This window comes from Stenella coeruleoalba, assembly GCF_951394435.1.
Source record: "Stenella coeruleoalba genome assembly, chromosome: 13".
NCBI classification, from domain to species: domain Eukaryota; kingdom Metazoa; phylum Chordata; class Mammalia; order Artiodactyla; family Delphinidae; genus Stenella; species Stenella coeruleoalba.
The window spans coordinates 12,679,315-12,694,216 of record NC_137159.1 but is presented as its reverse complement, the minus strand read 5'-3'; the positions used below and the strand labels follow the sequence as shown (position 1 = coordinate 12,694,216).

Below are 14,902 nucleotides of genomic sequence, written 5' to 3'. Positions count from 1 at the left end.
TGGCATCTGCAAGCTGGAGGACCAGGAACCCACTGGTATAAGTCCCAGTCTGAGTCCAAAGGCCTGAGAACCAGGGGAGCCCATGTCCAAGGGCAGGAGATGATGGATCTCTCAACTCAAGAAAAGAGAGCAAATTTGTCCTTCCTATGCCTTTTTGTTCTATTCAGACCCTTAGTAAATTGGATGATGTCCACTGGCAATAGTGAGGGCCATCTCCTTTACTCAGTCTACCCATTCAAATGCTAATCTCTTCCAGAAACCCCTCACAGTCATGTCCCAAAATAATGTTTTACAGCTGTCTGGGTTTACAGTATCCATTAGCTCAGTCTAGTTGACACATCAAATTAACCATCACAATACTAATAACCACTGGAATGTGCACTTTAAATTGCATGACGTATGAATGATGATATCTCAATTAAACTTTTTTTTTTTTTTCGGCCTTGCCGCATGGCTTGTGGGAATCTTAGTTCCCCGACCAGGGGTTGAACCCGGGTCTCCGACAGTGAGAGCACCGAGTCCTAACCACTGGACCACCAGGGAATTCCCTCAATTAAACTGTTAGAAAAGAAAAAAAATCCAAAACAATCTTGTCCCTTACCTCACAACACACATAAAAATTAACTCAAGATAGATTATAGACCTAAATATAAAAAACAAAATATCCGGAAGAAAACAGGAGAAAACCTTTGCAACTTTGTGGGTGGCAAAAATTTCTTACAAATGGATAAAAAGACCTGATAAACAGAACTTTATAAAAAAAATTTTAAATTCTGTTAATCAAAATAACCTTTTAGGAAAATGAATAGACAAACCCCAGGTTGGGAGAAAATATTTACAAAAAATATATCTGACAAAAGAGTCATATTCAGATTATGTTCAACTTCTACAATTAATAAAAAAAAACCTCAATTAAAATAATGGCCAAAATGAAAAGATCCTCACATCGCTAATTATTAGAGAAATGCAAATCAAAACTACAACGAGATATCTCTTCACACTGGTCAGAATGGCCATCATCAAAAAGTCTACTAATAACAAATGCTGGAGAGGGCGTGGAGAAAAAGGAACCCTCCTACACTGTTGGTGGGAATGTAAATTGGGGCAGCCACTATCAAGAACAGCATGGATGTATATACATTACCACGTGTAGCTAGCCAGTGGGAAGCTGCTGTATACACAGGGAGCTCGGTGCTCTGTGATGACGAGAGGGGTGGGATGGGGGTGGGCGTGGGAGGGAGGCTCAAGTGGGAGGGGATATATGTGTACATATAGCTGATTCACTTTGTTGTACAGCAGACACTAACACAACATTGTAAAGCAATTATACTCCATTAAAAAAAAAAAAGGAACAGCATGGAGTGTTCCCATTAAAAACTAAAAATAGAACTACCATATAATCCATCCATCCCACTCCTGGGCATATGTCCGGAAAAGATGAAAACCCTAATTTGAAAAGATATATACATGCACCCCAATGTTCATTGCAGCACTCTGAACGCGAGACCAAGGGCCCCATCTCTGCACACAGCTTCCTGTGTTTCTTCTCTAAACTGGGATCAGACTTTACTATGCCTACACAATGTTGCTTCTTCTTGGGAATGTGTGTATTATTGAAACGAATGATGACAGGCCAGATTTTTCCCTGGGGACCTAAGGGCAGCATCGAGTGCTATTTGGGGACACAAGTGCTACACTGGTGGCACAAAAGTTGAGAAAATAGATGTTCTTTTCCTTTCTTGGAACCCTCTTGGACACCTGGAGAACTGGAGACTCTGGACTTACCTGGAGAGATTGCCTTTGGCGCAGACGTTGACGGATAAGGAGAGGAGGGAAGTGGAGGGAGATCGGGGATGAAGGTTGTGACAGACATGAGTGAGGGTCCCCCATTGGGTCATCCAGAAATACTGGGTGGAGAGAGGCTTCCTATCAGAGGATGGTGAGGGGCTTAAGGGGAGCTGGATCAGGACCACGACACGCAGGTGGTGTGATCTGCTTTGCTTCCACAGGCTGGAGACACTTGGGTTATAACATTATTAAAACGGTTTTTCTAGAGAGCTTTTATACAGAGTACTTTCACATATGTTATTTAATTGTCCAAACGACTCCGAGAAGTATAATGATTTTGGTTTTTCAAATGAATAAAATGAACCTCAGGAAGCTTAAGTAGCCCTACCGAGATTTTTGTGGGTCTCACAACAGGGACACAGAGACACCCAATTTGTCCCCGCAGACCCCCATATCTACCCCAGGAGAAGGAACCGTTATTTTCCCAATTCACCCCACAACACACAAGAAAGAAGACAAAAACTGGAAATACCAATTAACTATGGGAAAATACTACCAATTACGCGTGGGTATTTGAACTGGTTTCCACTCCTGGCTAAGCTCGCTAGGGGGCGCTCTGTGTGTCATCTCCAGCACCTGGAACTGACGCGGAGTCCTTGCTCCATGAAGGTTGTTGAATTAATAATCAGGCACTGATGTGGGGAAATGTCCTTGCCCTAATGGAGCTTGAGATGTAGCAGGGGAATAGACAAATAAGCAAACAAGCAAATATATAACATGTCAGGAAGTAATCATTGCTAGGAAGAAAAATAAACAGGCCACAGAGAGAGCGAATGAAAGAGTCACAGGTGGCTTTGGGTGAAAGAATGCTATTTTAGGCAGGATAGTCAAAAAAGACCTCTCGGATAAGGTGCCATTTGTGCAGATGTCTCAGTGAAGAAAATGGAAAGGGAAGAGTAAAAGGGAAATGCACATGAAATTAATATACTTCAGAACGTATTTGCAACAAGTTTTACAGGTATCCCCCGCTTTTCGAAAGTTTGCATTACACCGCTTCTCTTTTACAAAAGACTTACTTAGTACCCGTTTTCACCAATGGAATCCGAAGAGGATTTTCGCTTTTACAAAAAAAGGAGAAAAGCAAAAACAGCATCAGCGTTTGTTTTGCAGCCAACCGTTACAGAGGCAGCACACACTCCAGAAGCAGGAGTAGCACCTAAGCACCCCTGAGCTCCTTCCCTGGGAGCTATACTCAGCATCTCAGCATCAAGGCACCATAGCTTTGAACTGTGTCTGTGAGCATCTGTGCTTTAGCTCGATTTATTTTGTGCATCTGTTAGCAAGATGTGTCCTAAGCTAATTTCTTCTTCACTTTATGCCATTCATGTTTATGAAAGGTTTCACAGGAACACTCTACTTCCAGACAGGGGAGAAACCTAAAATCAGTTTCAGGTAAGTGGCTAGGTGCTCTGGGGGGTTGCAAAATGCAAAACACTTAGTCCCTACCTTAGGTTATTCAGGGGACGGCTGAAACATGCCTACCTGGAAAGACCTCATCAGTATTATGCAAATCAGTGCTCTGAACCACAGGTCCTAGTGGAAGTTTCAAGAAAGTGGGCTTAATGTGGGCTGGCATGGATGGTCCTCAATGCCTTCATGGAAAAAGTGGCCCAAGAGCCTGGATTTGAAAGTTGAGTAGAAACTAGTTGGTGCAGAGAAAGAGAGTGGACCCTCCGAATTAGGGCACAAGGTGGTGGAGGGGTAAGGGATTCAGAGTTTCCAAAGCCTGTTCCTGCCTTAGGACAGACTATAATGCTAGCCATCACTAGCCAAGCCCAGCAGGATCTAGCCCCTGCCTACCTCTCCCCCGTCCTCGTGCTCCGACCACATGGCCTGTGACACAAGGAAAGAAAACATCCATGACTCATAAGGAATGCTGCCAAGGAGAGAGAAGAAAGTGGCAGAGTGACTCCATCACGGCCCATGGAAGGGGATGCCTGACTCGAGGACATAGACCTCCACTCCCTTTGCAGGGAGACCCGCAGAGTGGAGGTGGAGTAACAAGAGAAGCTGTCTGAGTTCACTGGCCACCAAGATCATTCCTCCACTCTGACTTCAAGTCAAATTTTCCGAGTCATCTGACCCTGCGCGGACTTTCCCTGGGGAGAGGGTGCAGGCACCGCTGTTCACTCTATGGATCTAGTCCTTATGGTAATGAGGGTCTTGGTTTTTTTGTTTATCTGTTATGGAGAGCTCCAGCCACCACCCTCCAACATGAAAAAGTGCACGTCTCCCTTGCAGACATGCCGCAGGGGTTCCTGTGTTGAGTTCCGGCAAGGTGGGTGTGTGTTCTTTCCTGGGTGGAGGTGTGGATGTGGGTAGGGGGTGGGGTTAATTCCACATGTCAATCAATCATCCAGGTAAGTGGTCCTTAGCTGGAAACAGGACTACAGTATGTTGGCTTTCAAGCAGGTGTAAGAAGACCCTTAGAATCTCTCAGGTCACACACTTTGGAGAATAGATATGGATAAAAGACAACATTTGCTGGGTGCTTGTCAGGGGTCAGACTCCTATGTGTAAATAGCCCATATCAGGACTAAACTACAGCTCAACTGACAGGTGAATGAGAATAAACTTTCCCTGGAGTGAAAAACCAGGTTTTTCTTAGGGAATCTTTGAAAGACTAAATCTTCACCCCTGAGAGCATAAACTGAAATAGTTATTCGTCTTCCCAAGATTTTTCCCAAAACGAGAGAATAATCGGACTATCTTCAAGAAAATGCTGACCCCTGGTGGACATTTCTTGAACTGCGTTTTCAAACCCACCCACCCTCCCCGCTCCCGCCCCCCCAAGTCTGGGTAACAGCAGTAGACCCAGAGGCAAAATTTTCTTTTGAAAGTTGAACATCTCTCTAAGTTTTCTCTGGCTAAGAACCCCCACAGAAATAGGGTATTTCACTATCTCTCCAAACTTTTCTGAGAGCTGGGTTTAATACCAAGCATGTTGAGGTCTGCCATTATGACTTAGGGATTTCATCGTTATGTGAAGAGAAAAGACAAAATTATTTGGTTTGCCCAAGATCTGCAAGGATTTTGCCCCGATTTAACACCTTCAGTCATAGCACAATCTATGTCCCCCCAAAATTAAGCTCAAAGTGTCTTAACAAGACTAAGAAAATAGAAAACCTTCTTCTCCTGAAACCAAATCCCCGTAAAACGGAGTTCCTCTGCCGAGTTTAGGATTAACCTCTCTCTCCAAAACTGTATTATTCCTTTCTTGTCCCATACTTCTCCCGCATCAAGATTGAGGTGTGTCAAAGAAAAGAGGGATTGTAACCAAGCAGGAGCCTATGGGACCTTCCCAGAACAGACCCACCCTGGCCCCCCGCATGTCCTCTGCTGACCTTTGCAGCTCTCTGACCCAGAGATTCCTGCTGTGCTACTGAGTGACATCGCCTACACACAGGAGCTCCCCTCCCCCAAGTCCCCTTGCCCTCCTCTCCTTCTAAGCAGGGACCTGCTACTGTGTAGCCTCTGGACGGACCCCTGCTGTGATGTACCTCCCCAAAAACATCATCCAGTAAAGTTTTTGTGCGCTGCTGCCACCTGGTGGTCAGATCTTCTTCCTCCATCAGCCTCCAGATACCTCAAGCCTCCTAGACTCGGAGGCCTTTCCCCTTGTCTAGGTTTCTTTTAAAACTTCCCCGGTCCGAGTCCTCTCTCTCCTTAAATTTTCTGACCAATGAAATAGGTTAATCCCTACTGAGAGGTCAGTGGCCGATTTATTTATTCACCAAATATTTATGGAGCACCCAGTATCTTCCAAGCTGGGTACTTGGCATACACCATGGAACAAAACCGATGAAAGCTCTGCGTGTGTGGAGCTGATGTTCTAGCAACATGAGGGCGGCTTAAAGCTTTTCCTCTCTTAAAGAACATTTCAAGCCAAAGTGAGGAGATGGTAAGAGGGGAGTTTTCGGTACCATCAGGGAGCTACTGGGAGGGATAGCAAGGATGTTTGGGTTTGTAATTACAAGAGTCAGTTTAACAAAAATGCCAAAATAAAACCCAAAATAACAAAAAAAAAAAAAAACCCATGAAGGCTTCCCTGGTGGCGCAGTGGTTGAGAGTCCGCCTGCCGATGCAGGGGACACGGGTTCATGCCCCGGTCTGGGAAGATCCCACATGCCGCGGAGCGGCTGGGCCCGTGAGCCATGGCCGCTGAGCCTGCGCGTCTGGAGCCTGTGCTCCGCAACGGGAGAGGCCACAGCAGTGAGAGCCCCTCGTACCGCAAAAAAAAAAAAAAAAAAAAAGCCAGAGCTTATACATGGTATGAGTGCTTCCCTTCAAAACAGAGCTGCTCAGACTTTAAGATGCATCCAGTCACCTGGAAATCTGGTTGAGAGGAAGACCCTAAGTCAGTAAGTCTGGCGTGAGGCCTGGGATTCTGCATTTTAACTCCCAGGTGAGGCTGCTGCTGTGCCGTGGACCACCTTTTGAGCAGCAGGGCTTTCAAACAGATTCCTTTGAGCACTGATTCCTGCAGGACTAATACTAGTAATCAGAACATTCCTACGGACCACAGAAAGTTGTTGCAAAGATTAAATAACTCAGCCCTTTGCATCGGCTGATTTCTGCATCAGAGGTAGGAAAACTGAGACTCCAACACTTTAACTAACTCATCCATGAGCACAGTTGCAAACAGGAGAGCCAGGAAGTGGCTCGAGAGTTCCCGGGCTCGCATGCGTGCGTGGCTATGTGACTGCCTCGCCTGTTGCTAACCTACGGTTGGCTGCTTAACCAAATCGCATGGTGTCTGAGCCCTGGGCTTCACCTCCTGTTTCACGAGGGGAGGATGTCTACGGAGCCTCGCAAATGTTAGCTGCTATTGTCACCATGAAGCCTGGAAGGGTTTTCTGCCTTGAACGTCCTCCTTTTACCAAGATTGAAAATATAGCAGCCACACTCACACTCTTACCACACACGGCGTTTCACTCATATCGTCTCACTTCATCGTGTATTGTCCCTGTGGAGCAAGCGGCTTCTTCCGTTTCACACACGAGGAAGAGAAAGCTGAGCGGTGGGGCGACCTCATTGTCGTCTTAGGATCTGGGATCTCGGCGAGATCTTAAAGATTTTCTCCAGTCGGTTGCCCTTTTTTTTTTGGCCGTGCCACATGGCTTATGGGATTTTAGTCCCCTGACCAGGGATCGAACCCGGGCCCTCGGCAGTGAGAGCACGGAGTCCTAACCACTGGACTGCCAGGGAATTCCAGTCAGTTGCCTTTTAACCTGCTCAGTTTTGTTTGTTTGTAGCAAGGACATCTCTTCAGATAAAGCCCTGCAGAGAAGTCCAGTTTGGGAAGCAGAGGGCTGGGTGGGAGCTGAGTTCTAGGCATGGAGCCTGGCCTCTCCATTCCCCTTTTATGGGCTTTGTTTCCAGGGACCTCAGAGAGGCATCCAGGGAGCTCTGTTTGGAAAACCCCAATCTAAGTCAACGCTCTTCCTGGGAGAAGGAGGGACCTGGCTTAGGAAAGGGAGGTGACTTGGCCAACATCACACAGCAGGCTGTGGGCCCAGCGGGGCCTGACTCTCGGACTCCCGGGACCCAGCCCAGAAGTCGGCAGAATCCCAGGAAGGGACAGCGCCCCTTGCTGGCCTGACTCTATTTAGCCGAGGGGTGTTTGATAAACGGTCCTTCTTACAGTCCTGCATTCCCATCTCATGGGGCCACATTCAACATTCCACCTGTTAATTTCACCATTTCCCAGGTGCCCCCTTCCCTCACATCCCAGGATGGGGGGAGGGGGCAAGGCTTTTTATTTTTAGACCTTTCAAAACTGTGAATATAACATCCATACAGAAAATCGCCTAACCACGCCCGTGCCAAGAAACAGAATGCTGCCTGGCCCCTCGGGCCACCGCCCTGCTTTCAGGGCGTGTCCTTGCTGTTCTCTGTGTCTCTGCATCCCTCCCCACGACGGTTCCATCTGCCTGTTTTAAACTGTCTGTAACTGGAATCGTGCTCTACGCATGCTTTGGGGATCCTTGAAGCCCACAAGGTGTTTGTAAGATTCATCCGTCTTGTGGCTGCAGCCAACTGTGGTTTATCCATTCTCTTCGCTGTCGAGCGTTACCTTGTATGTACGAACGTACACGGTTTACGTGTGCATTCTTCTGGGCTGGGGGGTTGGGTTGTTTCCAGTTGGAGGCTGTTGTGCACGATGGTGCTGCACACCTTCCTGGCAGAGAGCTTTGCTCTCCTGTTATTCGAGGAGAGCGAGGCCCAAGGAGGAAAGGACTCAGAGGAGAGACACCCAGGCCCGGCCCCAGGGTTTGAAAGGTCTGTCGCTCGACATTCCACCCCGCCCCCGTTTTCCAGTTCTCTTTGCCCCAAGCCCGGCAAGGCCATGGACACAGCCAGCAAAGTAGATGAGTTTTCAAGTTTTCAAGGTTTTATTGTAAAACAAAGCTCAGGTCACAGGGAGTAGGAAACTTTCCACTCAACACATACAACACACGTTCACTGAGGGCACCTACTGAGGGCCAGGCCATGTGCTTGGCCCTGCAGAGACCTAAGACATGGGGGGGGGGGGGTCAAGGTCCCTGCTCTCAGGGGCTCACAGGATGGTGGGGAGACAGACAGAGGCACAACATCTTCCAAACAAGTCTCAGGGTGTCGGAAGTGCTAAAATGGTCAAGGAGCGATTCATTCCTCCCGGGAGGTCCGGAGAAGCCACATTTGTGCTGTGTCTTGGGAGCTGGGGGATTCTGACGGGAGGGCAGGGAAGGGGACAGCACTGCAGGCAGCTGCAGGAGGTCTGCAGTGGACACGGCGCTCGGGGCCTGGGCCGGGGGGCGGTCTAGACTTATAGGAATGTTCCAGAAAGAAAAACACTAGGGGACCAACCTAGTCCACTAACTTTTCATTTTTACAGGTCAGGGCATCACAAAAACAAGAAAGACAAAGAGGAAAAGCTATCACCTCCTTTCACCATCATTTCCTAAACAAGGGGATATTTTAATCTTCCACCCCCTTCCAGAAAGGACATCATCTCCAAATAAAGGACTCTCTCTCAAAGCTGGCTTAATGAAAAAAAAAAAACAAAAAAAACCAGGAAACGCTTGTTTTCCATTTTGCCACAGAGCCTGAAACTCTTGCCCCTGGAAAAGTACCAGTTTGCAAAGAGCGGAATGGGAGCCCCTTGGGGGCAGGTCAGCGAGTGGCCTGCGGGCTCTGGGGCCTGGAAGGGAAGTGAGGGAGGGGCTGGGGCTGGCCAGGGCGCCTGGACTTTACCCTGAAGGTACAGGCGACCCTGAGGGCTTTGATCGGGGCCGTGATCCCATGTGCACTTTAGAAAGACCTGGCGGAGGCCTCGTAGAGGCTGGGTAAGTAGAGGAGGCTGTTCCCAGGGCTCTCGTACCTCCTTCCGAGGGCTGCCCCCGCCCCCGGCCAAGGCTGCCCCGCTGAGCGCTCACTGCAACCATCGCGAGCCCCCGGGTGGGAGGGAGAGACATCTCTGGAGTCATAGATGTGCTGGGAGTGGGGGGCAAGGGATGCTGAACAGCACCGCTACTGGTCCTGCTGGAAGTAGAACTTGGTGACCTGGACAGCATCTTGAGGCGTATTGGTGAGGCCCACGGGCTGGTCGGTCTCCAGCGCAGTACAGAGGAACCAGCCGGGGCAGGCGGCCGACTCAAAGCTGGTGGTGGGCCCGCTGTCGGAGCGGATGAAGGCGAAGCGCTTGTCCTCCTCCTTGCTGCTGTTCAGGTCAGTGATGTTTACCGGCTGGGGGCCAAGGAAAGAGCAGAGAGGTCCTTGTACCCCAGACCCCAGGACCTGGCCCCGTGACTGCCCACGGAGAAATGCTGGCCCAAAGACCATGGCAGGACACCCAGCATCCTGGGTCTTGTGACACAAGGAGGCTGTCCCACGGTTACACCTTGATTCGGGGAAATCTGGTCACTCCAGCCCTCGGCCAATATGTTTGGGGAACACATGGTACCATCAGCAGAGGCCAAGGCCTGTGGAGGCTGGCGGTCTGTTGTGTCTGCACCTCCAAGAGAGGGAGCAGTGGACAAAGTGGGCCGGGTATCGCAGTCCATGCGAGACGTTACCGCATTATCGTGGTCACTCCAGCGCCACACAGAGCAGGCAGCCCCGCTCCAATAAAGTGTCTGTCCACTAGCGGACAGAAGGGACAGTGCCATAGTTACGGCCACTCACAATCTGAGTTGAGATTTTATCCAACAATCCCCTGATACAAAGCCCTCTTTTCCCAGGGCTGAGTAGCCCATTGATTTGCACAGGGGATTTCCCTGGTGCCCTAATGGTTAGGATTCCAGGCTTTCACTGCCATGGCTCGGGTTCAGTCCCAGGTCCGGGAACTGAGATCCTGCAAGCCACACGGCATGCTTCACCCCCCACCCCACCGCAAAAATAAGAAATATTTCACGGGAGTACAGGGTCTTGGATGGGATGCCAGCTCATGGGTTTGAGTAGATAAGGGTTGGAAGAGAATGGTCCCAAAGGTTGGCTTTACCAAAAGAGGGCAAGTCCAAGTGGGCTGGGGACCCTTGGGCAAGACAGCAGCATACCGAGATTGAGGTCCCTAAAGGAGCCATGCCTCCTGGTGTCCACACCCTGGTAGTCCCCTCCCTCGTTGAGGCTAGGCTTGGCCACCTGACTGGCTTTGGTTAATGCGACATTAGTGGTATGATACAAGCAAAAGTTTAATAAGCGTTTGCACATTGAGGCTTGTCTTTTTGGAGTAATCCCTCTTGGAAGCCAGCACTCGTGTCATAAGGAAGTTCAAGAGGGCAGCTGAACTCAGAGAGACCCCGTGGGAAGAGAGCCTGGAGCACGGACCCCAGCTACACCACGTGGCACAGAACTGCCCAGCTGATCCTAGTCAACCCACAGAATCACGAGAAAGAACCCATTGTGCTTGTTTTAAGCCACCGAGTTTGAGGTGTTCGCTAATCTGAGACGGTCCTTACCTCCAACCCGAGCTTGATCTCATCACCAGACTTGACACAGGCCAGGCACAGCTTCCCCCCGTGGATTCCCAGGAACATAGCATGGGGCTCGATGGGCACCACGTCTATCTTCTCTGGGGAAGGACAAAGGGGAAGTTTGGGTTGTAAAGAAGAGGAGGCACAGATGACGAAGACACGGCAGGCTGGACTCTCCCCGGGGATTCTTCCAGCCCCTTAAGTAAAACCCCAAGGTCAGAAGGACAGCAAGGGCCCCCCTTCCTGGTCTGCATCCCAACAGAAGATCAAACCAAGCACACTAGCTAGCTACCCCTCAAGGTCCAAGGCACCTAGAATCTGCTCCGGGTGATTTCTATCCTTCCCTCCCTTCCCCAGGACCCCTGCGCTCTAGGTCAACAGGTGTGCTGCCCATGGGCAGGGAAAACAGCACACGAGGTCATGAGTGGGGCGCCAGGGCTTGGTCCACAGGAGCCTGGGTGACTCTGAACCCGCCTCTTCCCCTCGGTGGTCTCCATGCCCTCGTGAGGGAGTGAACATCTCAGCCTCTCTGTGTCCTCATTAGGAGAATTACCAAAAGGACAGGAAAGGTGGGTCTCACACCCTTTAAGAGTGAGACGGGGACAGAGGACAAGGGCATGGGGATAACGCCATCCTACGACGCCAAGCCAGCCATCGGGGACGTGAAAACAGCCTAGAGGGCCGGTGCTGAAAGAATCCCACGTCCCATCATCCAACTGCTCTTCTTTCACTAAAGGGAAAACTGAGGAACAGAGTGGGTGAAACTTGTTCAAGTTCATCCAGTTTGACATGGATCTGGAACATGACTAAATGTGGTGTCCGTGATTAAGGGACATAACCCAGCCGTGTTGATGGTGTATGACTTTTGGGTGGGAGTGAGAGTCTGATCACACAGGAACACGGGGGCTTTCTAGGCACCAGAGGAAGGAAAGGGCTGAGCTTGCCTCCTGGGCCATACCTCCCCCCCTGGGACCACGGTGCCTGTAGATGGTAGCTCCCAACCAAGACTCCACCCATCTCTGCCTTCTTGAGGCTGTGCTTGTACGTGTCCTTCAGTGGCCAGGCCTCTCCAGCTTCAGACTCGGCCACAAAGAGCCAGCAGCGTTTAGGACATCACACCTAAAGTTCCCACGGTTGGGCCACAAGGCTGCAGACCCCAGGCAATGTGACCAGTGCCCACATCACATTGGCCTTCTTTGTAACCACTCACCTTCCAATTTAGTATTTGGTCCTTGCAAGTATCCAGCAACTAGCTGGTTATTTCTCAGGTAGAAGGTCTTCTGGTTGACATCCCAGATTCTGAAAAGCAGAAGAACCTAGCTGTAGTGGACAGTTTCTATGCGCCCAGCCCCTTCCTGTGTTCCCCAGACTTTGCGGAATCTGTGTCCAACCTTCTGCCTGGGGTGTGGAATTCAGCACACCCGTATCATGGATGTGGAGACTGAGCTCAACCCTGGTTAAAAGAGTGGATATAGGGTTTCCCTGGTGGTGCAGTTGTTGAGGGTCTGCCTGCCGATGCAGGGGACACGGGTTCGTGCCCCGGTCCGGGAGGATCCCACGTGCCGCAGAGCGGCTGGGCCCGTGAGCCACGGCCGCTGAGCCTGCGCGTCCAGAACCTGTGCTCCGCAACGGGAGAGGCCACAACAGTGAGAGGCCCTCGTACCGCAAAAAAAAAAAGAGTGGATATATGTATATGTATAACTGATTCACTCTGCTGTACACCTGAAACTAACACAACATTGTAAACCAACTATACTCCAATAAAAATTTAAAAAGTAAAATAAAATAGTCAACAAAAAATAAAATAAGTAACAACTTAAAAATATTTTAAATAAGAAATATATTTTGAATATGAAAAAAACCAAAAGAGGCCCAACCCCCACAGCTGGTGAGCTGTGGGCCTGCATTCTACCCCTCTCTCTTTTTTTTTTTTTTTTTTTTGCAGTATGCAGGCCTCTCACTGTTGTGGCCTCTCCTGTTGCGGAGCACAGGCTCCGGACAGGCAGGCTCAGCGGCCATGGCCCACGGGCCCAGCCGCTCCGCGGCATGTGGGATCTTCCCGGACCGGGGCACGAACCCTTGTCCCCTGCATCAGCAGGCGGACTCCCAACCACTGCGCCACCAGGGAAGCTCCTACCCCTTTCTTTACCTTGCTCCTTATGCTCAAGTTCTCAGGGCAGCCACCTTCTACTTCAGCAAAGCAGGCTCTAGGGTAACACCATCAACAGAACTTCGTGGGTGCAGAAATGTTCTGACTGCACCATCCAATATGGCAGCCACCAGCCACATGCAGCTATTGAGCTCTTGAAACGTAATGCGACCAAGGGTCTGGATTTTTTCCTTTCTTCTCTTTTTATGAATTTAAATGTAAATTTTAAGATTCATCCAAGACTAGTGGCCCACACGGCACAGGGTGAGAAGTTTCGAGGGTCAGAGTCCCTTGCAGCTAACTCCCTCCAAGCCTTAGACCGTGGAGGTCTGTCCCCAGAGCCTGTCCTCTATTGGCCAGTGGCCTGTTCTGGGTCTGTCAGGGGCCGCTGTCCCCAGGGACAAGTCAGCTTCCCCTCCAGCTCACCCCATGGCCTGTTTCTGGCTTCCAGTTTTTTCTTCTTGGTGAAGGACCCCTCCGGCTGAGAGCAGGGCTTGCAGCGGTGAGATGCGGTAAACAGAGCCCCAGCCGCGACGCGGACCCTCTGCTCCCTGCCGCCCACCAGCCTGACCTTGGACCTGTGCTTCATCTCCTCACCTGTGAGGGGGGCTAGCAGCACCCACCTCAGCAGGTGGCTGTGACGAGCCCCTGAGCCCAATGAGAGGGGGTCAGGCAAACTGTAAAATTCCTGGCACGAGTGAGCATTTGACCTTTTGTGATTATGCTTAGCTCCTGGATGAGCTGAATCCCATCTGAAGGGATTAAACATCCCTGGAGCATCTCCTAGAGCGCCCAGCCTATGGGAGGAGACAGAGGCAGACCCCTGGGGGAGGGACTTCTCTGGAACACACACAGGCGCGCAGCGTCCCGTAGCCTCAGGCAAGAGAAACTCAGAGCTGGAGGGTGAGATCACCCTGACACGTCCTGGGACATCCTGGCCCAGAGGCCGCACTCGGACAGTGTTCTGTTTTTATCAGCATCACAGCCTGCTATTTTTACAGCCAGGAATGATGACATCTCACAAAGTCCCTGACCTAATTTTTAATAAGCGTAATCGTTGCCAGGCGCTTTACTGCTCACAAAACATCGTCATGCTGTTATCCGTGCATTTGACCTTCACATCGACCCTGTAATGCAGGCAGGGTTAGCATTAACCCCATGTCACAGAAGGGGAAACTGAGGTCCCAGGGGAGCGGGACCCTCTGATATATCAACACAGACAGGCACTGTTAACAGTCAGTCTGGAACTCTGGGCTGTGCCCTGCCCACAGCGCCCCTCTCTGCCTCTTTGCCTAGCATGTTCTGCTGGGCCCAAACCCCAGCGTGGCTCCTGGGCACGTGTCTGTCACCAAGTTGCCAGGGTCTCTGGGAGAGTCCGCCAGGCCTCCAGCCAAGCTTCACACATCTGGGATATTTTGAAATACAAGTCCCGAAGACCGCGGATGTGGCAACCTCTTACTTGAATAACGAGCATCCCTTTCCAGCCCAAACCTCATGCAACCTGGCAGCCACAGATGGCTCTCTGTTCTTTCTCCATTTTCTACCCGTCCAGCCCCACCTCCTCTGGGTCGGCCTTACCTGAAGGCTTGCATCTCGCAGGGTCTCTTTCCCAGGGGATAGCAGGCTGTCTCTGAATGGAACAGGAAAAGGAGGAGAGAGATTAGGTAACCGTGGTGACGCCTGCAGACTTCCATCCTGTGACCACAAGGCAATGGGAGACTGCCATTTCAGACCCAGAGGAGCTGCTTATAAAGAAAATAGTCCCTCACCAAGACCAGGCTGCGGCCACTCTGTCCCACTGTGAGAAACGGAAACGCCCTCACATTTTCAAAACGAGAAACCTTGCTGTTGTCACTTTCAGCCCTGCTGAGTGTCGCAATGGGATGTTGTAACCCATTCCCTCCCCTTTTCCTCTGTGCAATTTCCCCAAAATTGAGATTTTTATTTCCCC

General features: G+C 50.3%; 1 protein-coding gene across 1 annotated transcript; it reads right to left on the bottom strand.

The window, feature by feature from the left end:
• Positions 1 to 8,267: 8,267 nt before the first annotated feature.
• Positions 8,268 to 14,645, bottom strand: IL1RN (interleukin 1 receptor antagonist; the record flags this gene model as incomplete). The annotated part of the gene is made up of 4 exons (XM_079941007.1): positions 8,268 to 9,576; positions 10,788 to 10,900; positions 12,013 to 12,101; positions 14,530 to 14,645. 4 exons carry the CDS (start codon positions 14,643 to 14,645, stop codon positions 9,361 to 9,363), a joined length of 534 nt encoding a protein of 177 aa, XP_079797133.1. The 3' UTR covers positions 8,268 to 9,360.
• Between the last annotated feature and the right edge of the window lie 257 nt (positions 14,646 to 14,902).